Source organism: Gigantopelta aegis, chromosome 3, assembly GCF_016097555.1.
Source record: "Gigantopelta aegis isolate Gae_Host chromosome 3, Gae_host_genome, whole genome shotgun sequence".
NCBI lineage: Eukaryota > Metazoa > Mollusca > Gastropoda > Neomphalida > Peltospiridae > Gigantopelta > Gigantopelta aegis.
In genome coordinates, this window is record NC_054701.1 from 13,534,231 (window position 1) to 13,556,989 (window position 22,759).

At 34.6% G+C, this 22,759-nt stretch overlaps 1 protein-coding gene across 10 annotated transcripts in view; it reads right to left on the reverse strand.

Annotated features, from left to right (window-relative positions):
- Positions 1-22,759, reverse strand: part of LOC121367544 (inositol 1,4,5-trisphosphate receptor type 1-like) — a 150,958-nt gene that overhangs the window by 42,831 nt on the left and 85,368 nt on the right. For all 10 annotated transcript variants that reach the window (XM_041491792.1, XM_041491794.1, XM_041491793.1 and 7 more), the window contains 10 exons: positions 22,154-22,207; positions 21,392-21,484; positions 16,735-16,878; positions 15,530-15,655; positions 13,727-13,927; positions 12,665-12,916; positions 7,295-7,420; positions 6,084-6,212; positions 4,271-4,391; positions 3,442-3,620 (listed from right to left, as the gene is read on the reverse strand). In XM_041491792.1, the coding sequence (XP_041347726.1) occupies positions 3,442-3,620; positions 4,271-4,391; positions 6,084-6,212; positions 7,295-7,420; positions 12,665-12,916; positions 13,727-13,927; positions 15,530-15,655; positions 16,735-16,878; positions 21,392-21,484; positions 22,154-22,207 (1,425 nt within the window). The remainder of the gene's footprint in view (positions 1-3,441; positions 3,621-4,270; positions 4,392-6,083; positions 6,213-7,294; positions 7,421-12,664; positions 12,917-13,726; positions 13,928-15,529; positions 15,656-16,734; positions 16,879-21,391; positions 21,485-22,153; positions 22,208-22,759) is intronic.

Below are 22,759 nucleotides of genomic sequence, written 5' to 3' on the forward strand. Positions count from 1 at the left end.
AATGAGTTCTATATATGGTAAAAAAATAAAATAAAAATAAAGGAAAAACTTAAAATAATAATAAAATTACTACTAGGTAAATATTAATACTACATGATTTTTATTAGTTTGAACAGAAAATACTATCAAAACAAGTTTGTTCCCACAAAAGAAAAACATTCACTATTCTCTGTTAAAAAACAAACATAGCCCTCAAAACAGGCAATTAATAATGATGTACATTTTAATTTTTTGACATATTATTACATTTTCTTAAAATTTAATGTTAGCATTTTTTCTCCTCATTCAACCTCAAAATGCTAATGCATAATACTATTACTTATTAATACATGTAGGTCTTGATTATTTTTGCCATTCATAAGCCACATATATTATGTTATTGTAATTCTCAGTATATATTGTTTGTCACATTGATTGATTTAAGCAAAATACACATGTATGCCCTTTACGTATATTCCAGTAAACTGCAAGAATCTCAGAGCACAGAATAATGGGTTGTACATAATACATGTATGATGACTATTTACAGAATGGTTAAAGCGAGGGAGTATGTAATACTACATAAAGTAACAGCTAGATGTACAGAAATAAAAATAAAAAGAGCATGTCTTTATCAAATGTATCCATTTGCAATGAAACTGTTCTTTGTTTTAGGGAAGGAAGCAGACCAGTCATCATGGCTTCCAGCAGTAGTTTGTTATGTGTTAATCATCCAAACCATGTAACAAAATGTTACCTTCAAACACAAGTGGAAACTTACTATAAGTATTTTATTACTGGTGTAATCTTAACTCACTTTATAGAATATATTCACGTAGCCACAAAAGACAAGTGATTGCTTAAAACAGAGATGCCAACCCTAGTTGGAGTGTCATAGGAATCCAGGCCTTCAAAAATAGGAATTCCACCCCCCAAAATAGGAATGTTATCAGTGATGGCTCAGTAGTAAGTTTTTAACATTTTGGTGAAGTCAAGTTCAAAGCCGTACCCAATCGGCAAACATCAGGGCTGTTCGGAAGACCGATTACTAGACTGGTTTATTCTATATTGCCACGCTTGCTATGCTCCCTATTTGGAATCCATAAGTTTAAAGAACAAGGCAGGAAAACAATCTATGATTATTGATGGTAAAGAGGGAAAAAGTTCCATTTCTCTGGTGTTAACAACATTTGTGCCTTCCAAAATATGAATTGACACCAAATCTCTAAAAATCGGAATTTCGAACAAGACAATCGTAATAGCGTAATCTATGTTTTAAATTTGTAATGATTCTGCCAAATTCATAATGGTTGACATCTCTGTTAAAAGAGATGGCTGTTTGAGCAGACTGCTCCACCAAAGCTGAAATGTGTAGCATCTTTAGGACTTCATACTTAAGAACTTGTATATTATGACCTAAGATGTCAAAACAAATGAAGTATTGAAATATTTTCATTATGACAAAATGATAATTTTATTTCTTTGCTTATTGCTTTTTGAAGACCACATTTGTAAAAGACATGCTCCTAATAACTCCATTTAACCTGCACAACATCATGTCCAGAAATCTGAAACATTGAGGACAAAAAGCAGAATGAAACAGACTTCCAAATTATCCTGGGAACATTTTGTTTTCAAAATCTTGATTAGAGATATTTCAAGTCAATTGAAAATTGATTAGCAACTACTATTTAATGTCTCTGAAACTTGGGTAGTGAATTGTGATGTGATACTAAACAAAATGTCCGCTGTTATCGTGAGCTACTATAAAAAGAGAGTTCTGCAAATTTGCCTCTCTGTCAAGTATTTTTATTTGTAACACAAATGAGCTATTCTGAATATCTGCAGTACTAAAAACCCCAATGTAAGTCAGGATATGAACGCTATTCTTATATATTTCACCACCCCTTAACGTTCAACAACACCTTACTAGTTAACATTACTTTCAATAATCACTTGGTTAACACAGCTGATAAAAATGGAGGAACTATTTCCTAAACCGGACTATATTAACCTGGTATAGTAAGTAAGGGCACAAAAAATGGTAGTGTGTTGCCTAAAGATGTAACCATTTTATTTTTATCAATGCACAAATATTAAAGTAATAAATTGATTTTGCATTAATTTGAGACTTGTACAACAATACATTAAAGTTTGTTTTGTTGAACAACACAACTGGATGCCGAATATTTGTAATTGTGAGCACTTATATAGGCTCTGACTGTTGTCCATACTTTTGACTTTTTCCTAATCAATAAAATGATAACATGTAGTCTTCAGAGGAACCTTCTTCATTTTTGTATTACCAACAAAGGATCTTTTATAATATGCATTGTCCCACAGACAGCCTTTGTGGTTAACTGGTTGTGATGGGTCCACCGACAGCCTTTGTGGTTAACTGGTTGTGATGGGTCCACAGACAGCCTTTGTGGTTAACTGGTTGTGATGGGTCCACAGACAGCCTTTGTGGTTAACTGGTTGTGATGGGTCCACCGACAGCCTTTGTGGTTAACTGGTTGTGATGGGTCCACCGACAGCCTTTGTGGTTAGCTGGTTGTGATGGGTCCACAGACAGCCTTTGTGGTTAACTGGTTGTGATGGGTCCACAGACAGCCTTTGTGGTTAACTGGTTGTGATGGGTCCACAGACAGCCTTTGTGGTTAACTGGTTGTGATGGGTCCACAGACAGCCTTTGTGGTTAACTGGTTGTGATGGGTCCACAGACAGCCTTTGTGGTTAACTGGTTGTGATGGGTCCACAGACAGCCTTTGTGGTTAACTGGTTGTGATGGGTCCACTGCAGCTTAAGGCATTAGCTTTTTTCTTCTTCACTTTAGCATAATAAATCCAACATCTTACGACTTTAAGATAGTATTTTTCATGTCCAGTCCAATTTATTATAAAGAGCAACTTGCAAAACACTTACATGTGACACATCTTTTCCTTCTCCATAAACATGCATGCATTATAACTTGTATGCAATAGTTGCTTGTGATCAACTTCTTTGCATTCAGCTTTACAATCAGCTTTACAATCAGAAAACATCCTCACAAAACCAAGTTTCCAAAGAGAAATTTGTAATTTTTAACCCATATTTATCAACCTCAAATTCTAAGGAAACAATTAAAATAACACATTTTTGTTGTATATAATATTTTTAGGTGACATCCTAGTAAGCCTAATAACCCTACTAAAAATTGATAGTAACCGTAGCACTTAATTTTGTTTTAAGAAACCGTATACATCACGATTTATGATGTCATTGCTTACGAAACTTTTACAAAGTTAATTTTCACAAGAAACCTCGACAACAAATGAACCCAATCATCTTCTTCAAAGTCCTCAGAATCACTGTTGGCAAATATTTCCTTAAAAATATCTTAGACTTTCATTAAATATGAATGTTCAACACGATTTAAAATAAATATTTTACAAATATCAAGAAATAAAACTGACTACAAACCTGTAAGCCTTCAATAATGTTCTTTGAATCTTTAGAGGCATCAATCCCGGACTCGCGGCGATTAATCCGAGCCCCAGACATCCACTTGTTTGTGTGTTTCATCACTATCTGCGTCTTCTCGAAGATGGTGTTCACCTGACTGTCCAGGTCTACAGGGATAGCCACACCGCGACTCTTGGCTGGAAATGAAAGGAAGATTCATCTTTAAAGAAACTGTCCTGAGTTCACTGCCATTGTAACATGTTTGCTGACAAACAAAGTATTTTTAACGACTAAAATTACACATTAAAGAATCTTGCTTAAAATGTCAGTGTTTGTACATGCAATGTGTTTGTTGTTATCCCTGCATTTGTAGTAGACAAACTGTATTTCTTCTTCACATAATTTCATACATATGAACAAATTTATATTAGAAAGTAAAATGAAATATGAGCTACAATAAACATTAGGATGACCAAAAATACTCGTCTGGTGGCAGAGGCTCGACAAATACTGATTAACATAGACTTGGTTGATATTTGACATATTGAAAAAAAACCCACTTGTGACAAATCCTGTATTTATTACATAATGTAAATACATCTGTATTTTTACCGACACCATATAACCGTAAATAAAAATGTGTTGAGTGCGTCGTTAAATAAACCATTTCCTTCCTGTATTTCTACCGGTCAAAAAGCAGTCACATGAGCTTCCATTAATAGTAATCAGGTCATATCTGTGGGGCAGACAAAAATGCCACTGGACAAAAAATGCAGAAAAAAGTTTCCATTTTTAAAGGCTAAATATCCACCGTATCTACAGACTGACGATGAAGATAAACTGTTACCGCTCTCAGACAGAGTTTTGATGCAGGTCTCCACGTGATATCGCTGTGTTCCTGACAGCCATGAACAGTGGGACACACGGAACGCTCCTTGTAGAAGGCGCACAAACACGGGCTGGTTGGCCTGAAATATCCAAAAAAAAAAAAATCACCCACATGTATGGATGTGGTTTGAAACAAGTCACAAGTACAGAAGTGATTTGACACAAGTCACATGTACAGAAGTAATTTAAAACAAGTCACAAGTACAGAAGTGATCTGAAACAAGTACAGAAGTGATCTGACACAAGTCACAAGTACAGAATGATCTGACACAAGTCACAAGTACAGAAGTACATGTACAGAAGTGATTTGAACAAGTTTGTTTGGTTTAACGACACCACAGAAGTGATTTGAACAAGTTTGTTTGGTTTAACGACACCACTAGAGCACATTGATTAATAATTATTGGCTATTGGATGTCAAATATTGGGCAATTCTGACACATAGTTATCAGAGGAAACCCACTACATTTTTCCTAATGTACCAATGGATCTTTTATATGTACATCCCATAGGAAAGCACATACCACAGACTCTGACCAGTTGCTGTGCACTGGTTGGAATGAGAAAACCCCCAATCAGTTGAATGAATCCACCAGGGTGGTTCGATCCTGCAATGCAAGCACCTCAAGTGAGCACTCAACCGACTAAGCTAAATCCCGTCCCTGGTTTGAAACAAGTCACCCAGTTGCATAGATATGGTTTGAAACAAATGACATTTACAGATGTGGTTTGAAACAAGTCATGTGTATGGATGGTTTGAAACAAGTCATGTGTATGGATGGTTTGAAACAAGTCACACATATGGATATGGTTTAAAACAAGTCATGTGTATGGGTGTGGTCTGAATCAATCACTTGGCCCCATGCTTATAAAACATTTCGAGTCTAGACTCAAGACTCTAAGACTTCAACATCATGGCAATGCCATACAATCTGCATGAGTGTGACGTTTTTAAAGATTTCAGTCCAAGACTCTAAAAGTTTTATAAGCATGGGCCCTGGACTGTTATAGTTCTCTCACCAGTATGGACAATAAAACAACTGACAAACTAAACAATATGGACAATAAAACAACTGACAAACTAAACAATATGGACAATAAACAACTGACAAACTAAACAATATGGACAATAAAACAACTGACAAACTAAACAATATGGACAATAAAACAACTGACAAACTAAACAATATGGACAATAAAACAACTGACAAACTAAACAATATGGACAATAAAACAACTGACAAACTAAACAATATGGACAATAAAACAACTGACAAACTAAACAATATGGACAATAAACAACTGACAAACTAAACAATATGGACAATAAAACAACTGACAAACTAAACAATATGGACAATAAAACAACTGACAAACTAAACAATATGGACAATAAAACAACTGACAAACTAAACAATATGGACAATAAAACAACTGACAAACTAAACAATATGGACAATAAAACAACTAACAAACTAAACAATATGGACAATAAACAACTGACAAACTAAACAATATGGACAATAAAACAACTGACAAACTAAACAATATGGACAATAAAACAACTGACAAACTAAACAATATGGACAATAAAACAACTGACAAACTAAACAATATGGACAATAAAACAACTGACACACTCACCTGTACAGACAATAAAACAACTGACACACTCACCTGTACAGACAATAAAACAACTGACAAACTCACCAACATGTACAATAAAATAACTGACACACCAGTATGGACAATAAAACAAGTAACACACTCACCTGTACAGAAGTGGTCTGGTCGGAGAAAGGTGAGCTGAAGAACATGGAGATGATGTTCATAATCGTTATGGTAATATACTCCTCCATTACCTCATCAGCATGCTTTCGGTCGTGAGTTGATGTGCAAACCTGTAAGGTAAAAACAAAAACATCCTTGAAAACATCTTGAGTTAACTGGACATTTTCATGTTTTATTACCAGGCAAGCTTATTATTATTAATATGTTCAATGAAATCTGAATGACAAAACTGTTGACATATTCAAAACTCCTTTAAAACTGGAAATGTTTCATTGTCTCTTTTTAAATATCAGTATAGAACAGGACCTTTCTAAAACAGATACCCCTTAAAACTGGACTTTTTACTCCGATTTGGAAGGGTTTTACTATATATCAAAGTGTTCTTTAAGTCTGAAAGTTAAAGGTTCAAAATTCATTTTAACAGGTACTTGATTTTGTAAATTCAAGCATTCAACTAGACCATCAACATATACTTTATTGCATAAAATGTATTTGAAGCTACTATAAACATTAGAATTGATAATTTAATTCAGTATAAATAACATGTATTTTAATGGTTTAAAAGATACTGTAATAGCCAAAACTAATTAACAATAACAAGGGTCTATACATTTAACAGTAAATATGACTGAATTACTAACCATCGCCATGTCAACGATGAAGTTTTAGAATATTTAACAGTAATATGACTGAATTACTAACCATCACCAGTCAACGAGGAAGTTTTCAAATATTTAACAATAATATGACTAAATTACTAACCATCATCATGTCAAGGTGGAAGTTTTCAAATATTTAACAATAATATGACTGAATTACTAACCATCGCCATGACAACGAGGAAGTTTTCAAATATTTAACAATAATATGACTGAATTACTAACCATCGCCATGTCAACGAGAATGTTTTTAAAATATTTAACAATAATATGACTGAATTACTAACCATCACCATGTCAACGTGGAAGTTTTCAAATATTTAACAATAATATGACTGAATTACTAACCATCGCTTTGTCAACGAGGATGTTTTTAAAATATTTAACAGTAATATGACTGAATTACTAACCATCACCATGAAAATGAAGAAGTTTTCAAATATTTAACAATAATATGACTGAATTACTAACCATCGCCATGTCAACGAGGATATTTTAAAAATATTTAACAGTAATATGAATGAATTACTAACCATCGCCATGTCAACAAGGAAATTTTCAAACAGAGTCCACATGTGTTTGCTGGTGTAGACTTCCTTCATTTCTACCTCTGTGTCCACATAGCAGTGGTTCAGGAAATTGATGTATGCAGTTTTTACCTGTTCACAATAGAAACAAGGACCAAAAAAAATCAGTCATAATAAAATGTAGAACCTTGGTTAAGATATTGGCCTTAAGGCTGGTGGAACAGGAATATATGAAGAGTTCAGGTGCAAAACGCGATATTAACCATTTTCTTTCTGTTTTTTTAGTTAAAGCCATTATTGTATATCAGTAAGGACTAATCGTAGGCCCGCTGATTTTCCACAAAACGCGATTAATCCTTATGAAATTGTATTGGGTAAATCCCGTTTTTTAAAAATAAAAACGCGATATACGCCAATTAAAAAAATAACTTTTACTGAAAATGAAAAAAATGGATATATCGCGTTTTGCACCTAAACTCTTCATACATACAAAATCCATTTCACGTTTATAATATCAATGTCAGCTTGCCACTGGAAAGCAACTCAACCCAAGTGATATTTCCATAACTGTTCAGGGAAGATATATACAAAATAATTTCTTGTTTATAAAATCAAAGATAGCTCACCTCCGGAATGCAGCCTATATCAAGTGATATTTCCATACAAGACTGCTCAAGGGTGATATAAATAAATGAGTTACCAGCTAAAGCTCGTGACAAGAGAAAATTATTTCACTCGGGACATAATTTCATAATAACTGGTACCAAGTTTGTTATTCTATTTATTACCCCAGCTATTTGGGGTTTTTAAAAGCCTTTATTTTCAATATAGCCTACATCGGCTACATGTCCATGTATATAAAAACGATGTAAACTGCTTTACTGTTCTGAGTATTGTTTTAACTTTGTATTTTATTCACGGTTCACAGATAATTTTGAAAACCCAAAGTTCTATATATTCTGTAAAACAAATCTATAATGAAATGCATTAAACTACCATTTTATTACAAGTTTAAGACTGAAACTAGAAAGACGTAAATGCAAATGCTTTAAACTACGTGTCGTCATTGTGTGTACTTTGCCAAATTGTGATGATGTCAGATTAGATGGGTCAATATACCACCTAACCTCAAACAAATTGCAACAAAACGTTTTATGATCGTTTATTGTATTATTCGATGTGGAGAACAACATATCAAAAGTTGGACAATTTTGACACATGGGAAAGTGTTTAAAAAATGACATTAAAAAACACGATGGCCGCCAGCAAAAAACTGTCAAAAATCTGATTGATAACCATCAAATTGCAAGTTTGTTTTAACCTGATGTTATAATTAATGCTATTTTTATTTATGTTTTCCAAATAACAGTAGTTCCTGGAATGGACTTTGCATTTGTACTGGCGTCAAGACGTCATCAATGTCGTAATCAAGGCACAACTCAAGGATTAAGCACGGACGTCATGACACATAATATCCTATCTTATTGCTTCTCAGACGCAATCTTTTTCATCATCCTTTTCTATCATGGCTCATTTGTCATATTATCAGTTGCCATCTTGGCAATGCCCACATATCGGCCTCGGTGGCACAGTGGTTAAGCCATCGGACAACAGGCTGGTAGGTACAGGGTTCGCAGCCCGGTACCGGCTCTAACCCAGAGCGAGTTCTTATCGGCTCAATGGTTAGGTGTAAGGCTACTACACCTTCTTCTATCTCACTAACCACTAACCAACTAACAACTAACAACTAACCCACTGTCCTGGACAGACAGACCAGATAGCTGAGGTGTGTGCCCAGGACAGTGTGCTTGAACCTTAATTGGATACAAGCAAAAAAATAAGTTGAAATGCCCACATGCACTAGTGCATTCCATCTCATGCTTTCTGCAGGTATACTTTGGAGTAGTGCACCCTTCCGAACAGTTGCAGTGAATCATCTTTGGCCTCCCCTCTCCCCCGGCCTCCCCTCTCCCCCGGCCTCCGTCTGGTCACACCAAGGTTCTAAATATAATTGGTAATTCTTATAACTTTTAAACTTTTCTAATATAACTTTTCTGTGGGCTGGGGCCAACCCTCCTACCCTTCCTCCTAACCTCTGGGGTATTAATTAATTTTATATTTTTAATTTTATTTTATTTTAGACCACCCCATCTAAAATTGCGTCAAACTATTTATTATTTAGTTATAGATTAAGTGTATATATGTTTAAGGACGCAGTCAAAATTTATTAACCTCCCCTCACCATTATTTTTATTATTTTTTGGTCGTAATTTTCGAAATTTTTAAATTGTCCTTATATTTAGGTATTTCATGTCCCGAGTCAGATCCCCAATCTTATCGGAAGCCGGACTTCGTGTTCAAAACCATAGAGGTATATTAACACGTTAAAAACCTAGCCAAGCCAAGTGAATGATCTGAATAAGTGCCTCTGGAGCAGGGATTTTTGTCTGTCATCACCGGAATGAAATTTTCACCTTCTAACTTTCATCCCCACTCAGACGGCTCCATTTCATTATTACAGCCCATCCACCCCATAATCTGATAGTAAGTCCGCAGGGAGTGAAGTTTACAGGCCGAAGTGGTTGGTAGCAATCGTTCAGGCGTGATGAAAGACTTGGCTCTGAACTAAGAAAACCTGTATGTGCAGTTTTGGCGATTTTCACTTTTTTATTCTTTCAAAAGCAAAAATCTATTATCTTTTTGTTGTCAAAACCTCGTACATGTCCAGGCAATGGAAAGTATAGAAAATGTCAAATAAGTAAAACACACATTTGAAAACCACTTTTGATCTGTTATGAAAACCTCGTATCTTCCAATTGATTATGTTTATCCCTATCATATTTCAACCTTTTCTGTCAGGTAATGGTAAATTGTTAGTGCCAAAGTGTTTATATTGTATATGTACATATTATGTATTTAACTGGTGATCAAGGAAAAGCTAGGAAATTATCACCTTCTAACTTCCATCCCCACTCAGTATCGAGTTACGAGAAAAGAAGTGTAAGCCTACCAGGAATTTCCATATTTAAGGTCCAAGTCTAAAAAAACAAAACAATCTTGGCGAAGATAACGGTTTATCTAAAATTAAGCCTGGGACTCACATTAAGAAGCTGAATTTTTTTTTTTATACATGGACATATAATAAAGGTGAAAAGTCCAAGTTAGGGTACACATTTAATATCATTCATTGACAAGGCAACACATGTTTCAGTACCATTATGTAGCACAGGAGGAACAGTTATTAATTTTAATTTCATGTGATGAAGGGCAGTGAATATATATATTCTAGACACCTAGCCGTTTCATAGTCGAGGAAAGGGGAGGGGTACACCCGACGCCTATAGATATAACTGTCTGCTTTGGGTTATTTTAATGGATACCTGATGTTTACTTCATGTAAAATTTCAGTTTTTAGGTAATGGATTCTTTGGGAAGCCACTGCACAGGTTTCATATTATCGCGTTATTAATTACACAAAAATGATGTATGGTATCGATTAATATGTAGGTTTATTTGTTTATTTTATTTTATTTCATTGTTATTGTTATTTATGTAATGAGAGCAAACATGATGATGAATCTTTACTTAAATTTCGTTTAAAATTTCCTCCAGTTACACAGTAAATCAGATGTCATTTGATAGCCCATGGAACATTTCTATTAAGATATTATCTGAATTCATGTCAAGTCTTAAATTCGGCGAATGTTCCTGGTTTTTTTTTACCTATGGGCTTCATTTCACATGAATCCCAGTAATCTTGGGATGAAGTAAATGTTGCTGAACCTATGAATCATGTCCAAGATTTTAAATATTTTAGTTTATTCCTAAAAACGTGAGACAAGTATGTTCAGCTAAAAAGAAATGTATTACTTAGAAAATATTTATGGATAATCTCTTAAAAGACACATTTTCTAAACCATTGATGAATATTCTTGTTAGTTAACTTAAATGAACAATGAACAATTCGTATACACAATTATATTGTTATACACCCTAAAAAGTAGCAGATAGCCACCCTATGGGAACCTACCATGTAACTTTTAAGGTCTAATATACAAGGTTTATTAAAGCGTTGATACACCTAATATATTGGTGACTCGGGGCCAGTTTCACAAAGGCATTTACTGTAATCATCTGTTAAGCAATTGCTAGTACAAATGTTTTCTTTGAAAAAAAATTGTAAATTCATCATTGTGCCACATTCTTGAATGTAGCAGACAATACTAATGAACATTACAAATTTCTAAAAAATACAGTTTTAAAATTTGGCCCTTACATGTTGCAGCCTGGTCAAGAATGTGTGTAGGGTGGGGGTGGAGAGGAGGGTTCGTTGAACTGCCCCTGATTTAAGCGATTTAAAAAAAAAATATTGTCCAGGGAACTGTTCTATAAACATCGCTTAGCACAGTCTAAACATCACCCCTAAAACACTGGCATTCCCGATTTATTTATAGCTACAACCCGCCTGTTAATTTACCGCCCCTGTACAATGTCCTGCATACGTACCTGCCGGTCACTTTCATTTTTTATTTTTATTTTTGTACTAACAGCAGATTAACAGTCAGTTAAACTAAACAACCTTTATGTTGTTGGCCCCTAACTGATTGGGCAAGACATTTTTTTTTAAATTAATTTTAATGAGGAATTCCTGGTCCAGCAAAGGACACCTAGCCATGTGCGAGGCTTAACTGTTGAAAATAAGGTCACGTACACATGGCAAGTACGCTAACTTGCCAACTGATTCAGGGATGCGTTCCATGAAGTGATCTTAGCGTTAAGATCACCTTAAGTACAGAATACATAATGTTACATTTAAAACCTCAGGCAAAATAAGGCATTGACGGCTCTTTTTTTAACGTCAGATTTTTTTGCTTTCCCGTGCTCCATTTCTGTCCAACTTTTAATATGTTATTCAGTATGTCTGAAAGTATAAAAAATGGCTATAAAACATTTTGTTGCAATTTTTTTTAGGTATGGGTATTTTGGCGCTATAGTGACCCGCCTACATTTAGTACCGACATCAAATCATTCAACCAATGCATGATAATTTCTCAGTGAGAAATTATGATTTTTATTTTCCCCGTTATGAGTGCCTGCTGGGGTAATAAACAAAATATATCATTTCATGTTTATAAAATCAATGTCAACTAACTCTGGAATACAACCTACATTTATCTCAAGTGATATTTCCATACAATATTTTTTGAAGGAGATGTACACAAAGTCATTTCACGTTTATAAAATCAATGCCAGCTTACCTCTGGAATGCAGTCCAGGTGTGTGACAACTTGTATATGTCATCAAAGGGCAAAAGGGAGTGACACTTGCCCTCGGTACACAGAATTTTAATTATGGTTACATGGCGTCAGTGCTTACCTCTGGAATGCAGTCTGGGTGTGTGACAACTCGTACAATATCATCGAGGGGCAGCAGGGAGTGACACTTGATCTCGGTGTAGACGTTCTTGCCCTCCGTGCACAGCGCCAGCAACTGGACCAGGTGGATGTGGTACATCAGTGGACTCCGGTCGTCCGTGCGGTGTCGCTCCGACCGCATCAGCTCGATCAGCACTTCAAAGGAGGCGCGGTCGTTGTAGAACAGCAGCACTTCCTCACCCACATTCACCAGCTGCAGCAAGTAAAAACACGTTACAAATGACATAAAAAATTTAAAATATTCTAAGACAAGAAGGTTTCCATAGTCCTCTTCACTATAATGTACATTCCTCTGGTATATTTTTTCTTGAATCAAGAATTAATTTACACATGATTTAAAATCTAGATTCTCAGTTTAAGTCAAAGAAGATATATACATGTACCATGACTCTTAAGTATTAAATGATGATTTAACATTTTATTTTATTTAATATTATGAATCAAAGCTACTTGTACTATTAATAGCTCAATAATAATTTGTAGTGCCCAGTTTAGAAAGGAATGTAAAAAATAAAATGCAGGGTTCTGCCCAGAAATGTATGAATGCCTGACCAGCACCAACAACAATGGAAGGAAGGAAATCTTTCATTTATCGATGCACTCAACATATTTTATTGACAGTTATATGGCGTCAGACATATGGTTAAGGACCACATATATATAGAGAAGAAACCTGCTGTCGCCACTTCATGGGCTACTCTTTTTGATTAGCAGACAAGACAGTACATACCACAGCCTTTGTTGCACCAGTTGTGGAGCACTGGCTGGAACAAGAAATAGCCCAGTGGGGCCATTGACAGGGATCGATCCTAAACGCAAACGCTTTACCACTGGGCTACTTGTCACAAACAGATGCTCACATTTAACTTCTGATATAGCACCTTTAAGTGGTTGCACAGCATTTTGCCACTGGGCTACGCCCCGTCCCTCGAACAACAATGGATAAAAACTTAAAAATGGTCTTCACAACCATCTCATTAAAATGCCAGCATGGCAGTGTTACCTCTGACATGACGACCTCCTGACAGCGCCGGATGTACTGGCCCTCGGCCTTCACAATGGTCTGTAGGAACTTGATGTACTGCACATGGCGGCCGTGGGTCTCAATACAGTGCACAAAGTGCTGCACCACGCGGTCCTTGATTTCGTTACACAGGGACACGTTGTCGAGGAAGATCGACTGCATGGTCTGAGCCTCGAGGAGCTAAGAAAGAAAACACATAAACAGTACTATCCTATATATCCATGTGATAAAGCCACTTGATATTGTTGTGTATTAACCTGGTTAATATACTTATTGCTGTCAATGGGCCATTTGGTTACAAACCAACAAAAAACTTTATTTTCTTTAACAACACCATTAGCACATTGATTTATTAATCACTGGCTAAAACATTTAATATTTCTGACATACAGTCTTAGAGAAGAAACCTGCTACATTTTTTCCATCAGTAGAAAGGGATCATTTATATGCACCATCCCACATACAGGGTAGCACATACCACGGCCTTTGATATACCAGTCATGGTGCACTAGCTTAAACAAGAAATAGCCAAATGGGCCCACCGACGGGGATCGATCCCAGACCGACCGCACATCAGGCAAGTGCTTTACCACAAACCAACAAGTCCTGTATACCTGAGTATAAAGTTTCGATAAGATTTAAGCAAAGTGTGTGATGTTAAACTACATTTGTGCCTATCGTGAAGACCTTATGTTACTAATGAAAGCGACTTTAGATCTGTGATTTACTAAATACTGAATTAAAATGTTAAAGCTGCACACCCTAGTTCCATCCAGCGAAAATAAATTATAATTTGGTTAATCTACAAACCTGTAACACACTTAGATCATGTTTTTATCAAATGGAGTGAAAAAGCAGGTTTTATATCGATAAATACCATGGGAAATCCCCATGTCCCAATTGCTTGAAATAATTTTGAAAGTTAGTATTCTGATGTCACCGGTAGAGGTCGCTCGAAGCACAACAATGCCTACGTCACGACAAATTTCACAGACTTGGGTGTGCGTTTCTTTCACCTCTTCTGGACATGTTCCAACTGTTCTGTCCTGGTTGTATCCCCTCTCCAGATATCGTAAGACTTAGCAAAATTATTGGTTTTAAGGGTTTGTAACGTTTTGTATTGAGACACTTACTTGTCTGAACTTTATTGTTACTGAAAATGTTCACGAACTGTGAAGAAAAATCTCACAAACGAACAACAACAAATCGGATGTTGATTGCGCGAACTGTGCACGAGAAAACAAACCGAACCAAAATGATAACGGTCACATGATATACCAACGTCTGTGACACTGAAATGGAAATATCCTCTCTAAAAATAGATTAGACCTTGTCTGCTCAACGTTTTTTTCTCAGACGTGCGTACAATTTTATGAAATATGAAAAATGCATTTTGTGGTATTACAAAAACCAGGATTACCAAAAAACACTTCAGGTGAATGGAAATGTATATTCTAAATAATAAACGGTAAGTAAAGTGCAATTTTATTTGTGAAAAAATGGGTTTAATAGCGAAAAACAACGCCGTAATGGTTAACAACTAGCCGTAACTAGGGTGTGTCCCTTTAAGTTTAGAAGTGTTATAGGATGAATACAATTTGCAAATCGTTTTTCTTAAATACGTAAAATATCAGCCTCATCTAGTTAATCGGCAGAACAATGACAAATACTGATTAACACAGACTCAAATAATATTTTCCATATTAAAAAGACACTTATGACAAATCCTCTATTTATTATTTTGTAGTAAACAGATCAATATCTTTTGAATTAAAAACTTACGCCTGGTGACAGAAAGAGATCCAAGCTCTGGTACAGAAGGGACTGGTTCAGTTGGTTGCCGAGACAAAATGCCTGCAGAAATTCATGAGCCATCTTCATGAGTTCCAACATCTTGCTGTCATCATTCTGAAACACAGAACAAAATAGAAGTTTAGAACATTTAAAGGGTTTGTTATACTGACTGTCATTTGTGATATCTGTATAAATACACAGATAATACTGACCTTGAACCCAAAACACAGATATTGCAGGGTCGAGAGAAGCTGGGGGTTTATTGTAAACTTTCACCAAAGGACAAGAACAGTTTTTGGGTGATATAAAAATGTAGAATTCTGGGGAAATAAGTTTTTTATCACTGAATACATCTAACACTGAGTGACCATCAGCAGACTTCAATATTCCTCCAGCAGTAAATTCTGCAGGCCTCATTTTTCAGCAAATTCTACCAAAATTCATTTGGACTCTCACATCTCATGGCAATTGATGATAATCCAAGTTTTCATGGAGGTTATACAGTGTGTTAAGTGACTAGTAAATCAAACTTTGATGCCTAATAAATAACATAATTGTTATCTAGACATGGATATTATAGTTTATACCAGATGTTGCATAAAAATTGGATGTCAGACTTGATGCTTTCTGGGTTTTTTAGGACTGATGTTAACCTAATTGAATTCTTGCCACATTCATTTTAGATAATATCATAAAAATTAAGATTCTCAGATTGACATACAAAAATGAGCCATGTTCTGTTTGCTAAATTTTAATATATAGAAAACAAAACAGAATTTTAAAAATTATAAACCTTATATCATAAAAATTAAGATTCCCAGATTGACATACAAAAATGACCCATGTTCTATTTGCCAAATTTCCGTATATATATTAAGAAAACAAAACAGAATTTAAAAAATGATAAAACCTTATGTCGACAGAATATGCCAGTTGTAAATGCCCATGTGTCGTGTAGACACCTAATGCTAAGACACAAATCTTACTGATGTTAAGACACAAATCTTACTGATGTTAAGACACAAATCTTACTTATGTTAGGACACAAATCTTACTGATGTTAGGACACAAATCTTACTGATGTTAAGACACAAATCTTACTGATGTTAAGACACAAACCTTACTGATGTTAAGCAACAAATCTTATTGATGTTAAGACACAAATCTTACTGATATTAAGACACAAATCTTACTTTATCATACGGAATCTGCAGCAGCTCCAGCACCACAGTGTGGGCTCCCATGTTCCTCAGCAGACGCTGTTCGTGTTTCCGTGGCTTCTTTCGCTGTCCACCAGCTATGTCTTGAACACACAGTTTCGTCAACCGGTTCAGTATCTGAAGAATTGGCACAGAAAATATTACCACAATACCAACCTGATAAGGACTAAATACTTCCCTCTCATATTGTATTTTATACACTGTTCTCGAAAAAGAAAAAAGAAAAAAAAAAAGAAGAAGAAAGAAAGAGTAATAACATACACAGATTCATATCTAATGTATTATGACAGATATCTAGACCTGATGTCAATATAAAGATGACTATTGGCCTTTTAAAATATGAAATTTTTAAAGAAAAAAAGATGAAAACAAATTGTAAGTATACAGTTTTAAGACAAATCAAGCAATCACAATACAATAATCAAAACTATTTTAGTCTAGCTAGATGGAGAATTACAGAAAAAAGCAAATCATAAAAAGTTTTATAAATTGTAGTATATTACAAATTAACAACAGAATTAATTAAGCCATGATGGTTTAGCATCTGTGATGCACCATGCACCTATATATATGTATAATGACAATGCAGGAAGCATTATATTAAAGAAAATATGTGTACAATCATACACAGTAAACAACCAGTGATGCAATGTGTTAGAATGGTTGTTCCAATACAGATGGCTGCTGTTAATTGTAATATACTGGATATAAGGTTTTCAGCGTTTGATTGTTTAAAGCAATTGAAATGAATGGATAATACACTGCATATTGTATACACAAGTACATGTATTAAAAATACTAATTAGAAATATTTCAACAGTCTTGTTGTTGTTTTTGTTTCTTTCTTTTTCAAATTCATAATTTCTGTGCTGTACTGAGATGGGACGTAAACAACGGGACAGTTGCCCTCCCAGAAAAATATAATATTACTCAGTGGTTCTTTTTTAACGGCACCTCAAGTGATTTATGCTAAACATAGCCATGAATTTAAATTAAAACTTCACTTTTATACATAAATTTATTGTAGCTTTTCTCTCTGGATTGCTGCATGTTTACATGGAAGGAAGAAAATATTTATTTAATGACGCACTCAACACATTTTATTTAGGGTTATATGGCGTCAGACATATGGTTAAGATATTGAGAAAGGAAACCCACTGTCGGAACTTCATGGGCTGCTCTTTTTAATAAGCAGTAAGAGATCTTTTATATGCACCATCCCACAAGCAGGATAGTACATACCACGGCCTTTGTTACACCAATTGTGAAGCACTGGTTGGAACGAGAAATAGCCCAGTGGGTCCACCAACGTGGATCAATCCGAGACCGACCGTGCATCAAGTGAACGCTTTACCAGTGGGCTACCTCCCGCCCCCGCATGTTTACATGGATTACAAAGCTTGGTTAAGGTTTAGTACAAACAGATTTCCTCACAGGCAAATCCATAAACACAAACAGCTGTTATCGGAGTATGAGTCAGCAAAGAAAACCAATAAAAATAAAAATGATGTATCACATACTAAGGTCAAGGACAGTCACTCTTCATACCCTTTGTACCCACAATAAATATAACATGTCTTACTATAATTTCACTTCAAATCCATATATTGTAAATATAGTGAAACCTGTCTAAACCGGACTCCGAACACACCTGGATAAGATTTGTGCTCCTGAATTGTCTAAATTCTAAAATGCGACCCTCTAAACACCGAATCCTGTCTAAATCGGATAAATATTAGGTCCCCTGCATGATTCAGTTTAGACATAATTGTTTTATACTGAGCATACAGCACCGTTTACAAGGTCAGTATGTTTTTATTAAGTTTTATACTGAGCATACAGCACCGTTTACAAGGTCAGTATGTTTTTATTAAATTTAACTTTATAAAATGAAAGAAATACAAAATACCATTCATCAAATATACATGTATCATATACATGTAACAAAAAATTACTATTGGATGTTATATTTATTGTGTACATACGAAGCCAAAACTAGGGTGTGAAAAGTGCTTGTCATTGATCTTAATGATAGCAATCAGAATACACACTGCTTAAACATACAGAATAAAACAGCAAAAAATATAAATAAATCACCACTGAATTTTCACACAAAACTCCAAACATAAAAAGGGTCGCAAACTATTGGAGATCATGTTGTGTTGAACCCAAAGTATGAAGTATGAAAATTCTTAACCAAGTTAAAAGATCATGCACAATAAGAAAAGGCAAATCCATCTTGAGAGTAAAGCAAATAAGAAGCTATTTGATACAAAAAATTAGCCTTTTTAATGTATCTCAATACACTGTAGTGCATATATATATATATACATGTATATATGCAAGAAGGTACAAGAAATGCCAAAAGATATAAAAACAGTACATAAAATTGACTACTTGATTGTTTTTACTGTAAACATCTTTTCAACATAACATACAATTAATTATGTTTGGACTTAAATATTTCACATACACGTATGTCAAAACACAAAAAGAAGATACACAGGCAAAATTTTATTTTGCACATGTTAAAGTTTGTTTTGTTTACCGACACAACTTGAGCACACTGATTAATTAATCATCAGCTATTGATGTCAAACATTTGATAATTGTGACATGTAGTCATCAGAGGAAACCCGCTACATTTCTTCTAAAGCAGCACAGGATCTTTTATATGCATCATCTCACAGACAGGATAGCAAATACCACAGCCTTTGATATACTAGTCATGGTGCACTGGCTGGAATGAAAAAACAGCCCTTTGGGCCCACTGACGGGGATCGATCCCAAACCGACAGCTCATCAAGCAAGCAATTTACCACTAAGTCCTGCCCCCTTTGCCTGTTTTGAATAGATATGAATACAATAAGTGAAGCAACATTTCATACCAATTTCAAATCTGGAGAAGTCTTCCATACAAAATCAGCTAAAACTCAGATTAATGGGTAGATAAGAATAACTGAATGAGTTAAAGTTGAACAGCACCCGAGCACAAACAATACGACTGGCTACTCAAAATCAAAGTTAGGTGAAAGAGTGAAATTGTATGGATATCTATTTTCTTCTTTGAAAATACTTAATAAAACAAGCAAAACACAAAAATCCCAAAATGTAATGTTAACTATCACAATATAATGTCTGTATATCTGTATTCACGATGCAGCACACTTTGGTAGAAAAGACAGCATATTTACTTGTTTTGAAAGCTGGTAACTGGTGTAGTCAGTCTGTCAAACATTAAACTTTGTTAGTCACAGTACCACAGAAATGTGCCTTAACCAGTTGAACGGATAAACATGGATGGTGGAAAGGGGTTAGACACAACACTGATGCTAGTTACCACTGACAACATAAAGGCCAGTTACACATATCCAACAGAACTATTTTTAAAGCAGATATTAAGAAGCAGACAAATAAACTTTAAACGGCTCTTGCGAACGTCTAATACAAAGCTTTAAAACAAGACTTGACAAACAGCAGATATTTATGTTAATAATAATGTGTCTCTGCACATACTAAAAGAAAAATGAATACAAAATGTAGCAAAAGGTAAAATCTGTTTACAAATTTTAATGTTAAAACAAATTACATTTTTCTTTTTAAAAAATGTCACGTCTGATGAAATTATACTGTCAAAAGGTAAAATAGAAAGAATGAAATTAAATTTATGACAAGGACAAGAGATAGGTGACGAGTTAAATTAAATATGCTTTGTATTAAAAGAGGAAAGGAATGTAAAATGATGCCCCAGAACATTTTAATCCACAACTATTAAGCACTTACTTGCAACACTTGGTATGAGCGAAACAATAAACCTGCTTCTATCTTTTATAAGCTTTTTCATAGACAGTCAGATCAAATGTCGGAATTTAACGTGCATATGTCAAATTAATGTTCCAACACGCTCACTGGGGGCACAGACTCTGACTTGCACCAGAAAATGATTCCCAATTGAAAAAACGGGTAGTGGTAAAAGGAGGCAATTGAAATTTTTACAAAAAAATTAATGAATACATTTTTTTTTAATCATTAAAAGCCAAAAAATTAATTTTTTTGGGTAGATCAAAATGTTTAAAAAAAAAAAAAATTCTACACAATTTAGACAGCTCTCTAATCTAAAATTTTAAATCGGACTATTCAGACAAATTGTAAACCTGACCTAAAATTAATCCAAATTTAGAACCTTTTAATTGCCCAATGGTAGGTTCATAGACAGGATAGCCTTTGATGGAGCATGGGCTGGAATAGGAAAAGCCAAATGCGTTTTGGAAGATGACATGGACATGACTCTTAACACATTAAAACCTTTAAAAAATGTGTTTCCAGGACTGTGTCCCCCAAAAAATTAAGTAGAATAGGTTGGCTTTAAAAAATTATTTATTAAAAACATTTTTATTTTTTTTACTACATTCATTCTTTTCACTTACAAATTAATAATAATAAAAACAAAATTGAAAACAAAAACATAATTATTGTGAATAAAAATTAGTGTTGGCTTTTTTTCTATGTAGGGTCGAGGTACCCAGAAAAACTGTTTTTTACACAGTGATTAACATTCCAGTTCCCATCTAAGAACAGTCAGTAACTGTACAATATCAGAATGAGATGTATTACATGCTAATCTACTTACTGCTTTGATGTCTTTATAATTCTTTTTGGCATGTGAATCAATGGCTGGTCCCATATCAAAATCAATCGCAGACCGGAGTTCTTCTGTCGCATTCTGTAAAATAGTGATACATCAGCTATGATACGATGTGTGTCATCCAACAAAACAACCAGTCTCTTACACTAATTAATACCATTGTTCTGTGGTAAATATTCAGATAGATAGCTGGTGCTCGTTACATAACTTATGTAGAGAATGCAGCCCAGAATTGAAAGAAAGCTTTTTCTTGTAATAGCCAATGAAAACATTTTCTTTATTGACAAGTTTAAAAAATGCTCGAAGATTTCAGTGTTCAATTCCTATTTAAATTTAAATCCAGCATGGGCATATACAGGGAAGGGAAGGGAAGGGGAGGGGAGGGGAGGTGAGGTCCACACACCTTTTCTTGACAGATACTGTATACCTCTTTTAATGCAATTGGCTGCAATGTTGGTTCAACCCTCGTGGCATCATGTATTTCAAGCTTGCTTAGTGCACAAAACATTCAGCACTCCACTTTTTACAATTCTGCCCTTGACTTGCAATTGTTTTCATTTTCTATACATTTCTTTCCACCAAAATCTGAAAGTCTGTAAAGATTCTCATCTCAACTCACAGAGATAAATCTATTTGTCTAGACGTCAACTGTACCATAGCCATTTAAACAATTTTTTTATGTTATTAGCACATCATTGCTCTTAAATGTAAAAATATAATAATAATAATTAAACAAACATTGTTTACCATAGCAGATGCCTTTGAGGCTTTTTTGTCTCCAGCGCCCTTCTCACCATCATCCTGTAAAATAAATGTTCAGTTAATTACAGGTAAACTTTATACTAAATAGCATTTCAATGGATCAAAGCTTCAGGTACGAAGCTTATAATACTCTATCAGATGTTAAATAACTCTTGACATATTGTAAAAGTCTAGAAAGTTTTGTGAGCAACAAAGTACTGCAAAAACTGTGAGGGACGTCCAAGCGCATTATTTTCCATAAACAATAGTATGATTATTTTTTATAAAAAAACAAATATTCCAAGGCCCAACAATGTTTTGTATCTCCTAAATTCAAGGGCCATAAATGTGTGAAAAATTATTAAATCGCCATGAAAGTTAAACTTTATCAAAAACAGTACATGATAAAGCTATAAATAAAATTTCATCTCAATACCTTGAGGTATTGCAAAACAAAAAGTCCAGAAAACAAATTTTTATATTTCACAAGTTCAAGGGCCATAACTCTGCCAAAAATGTGTAAATCATCTTGAAAGCTATACACAAACTTTCAGCTCAATACCTCAAAGCACTGTGAAAAAACACATCCAGAAAACTATATGTGGGACAGAC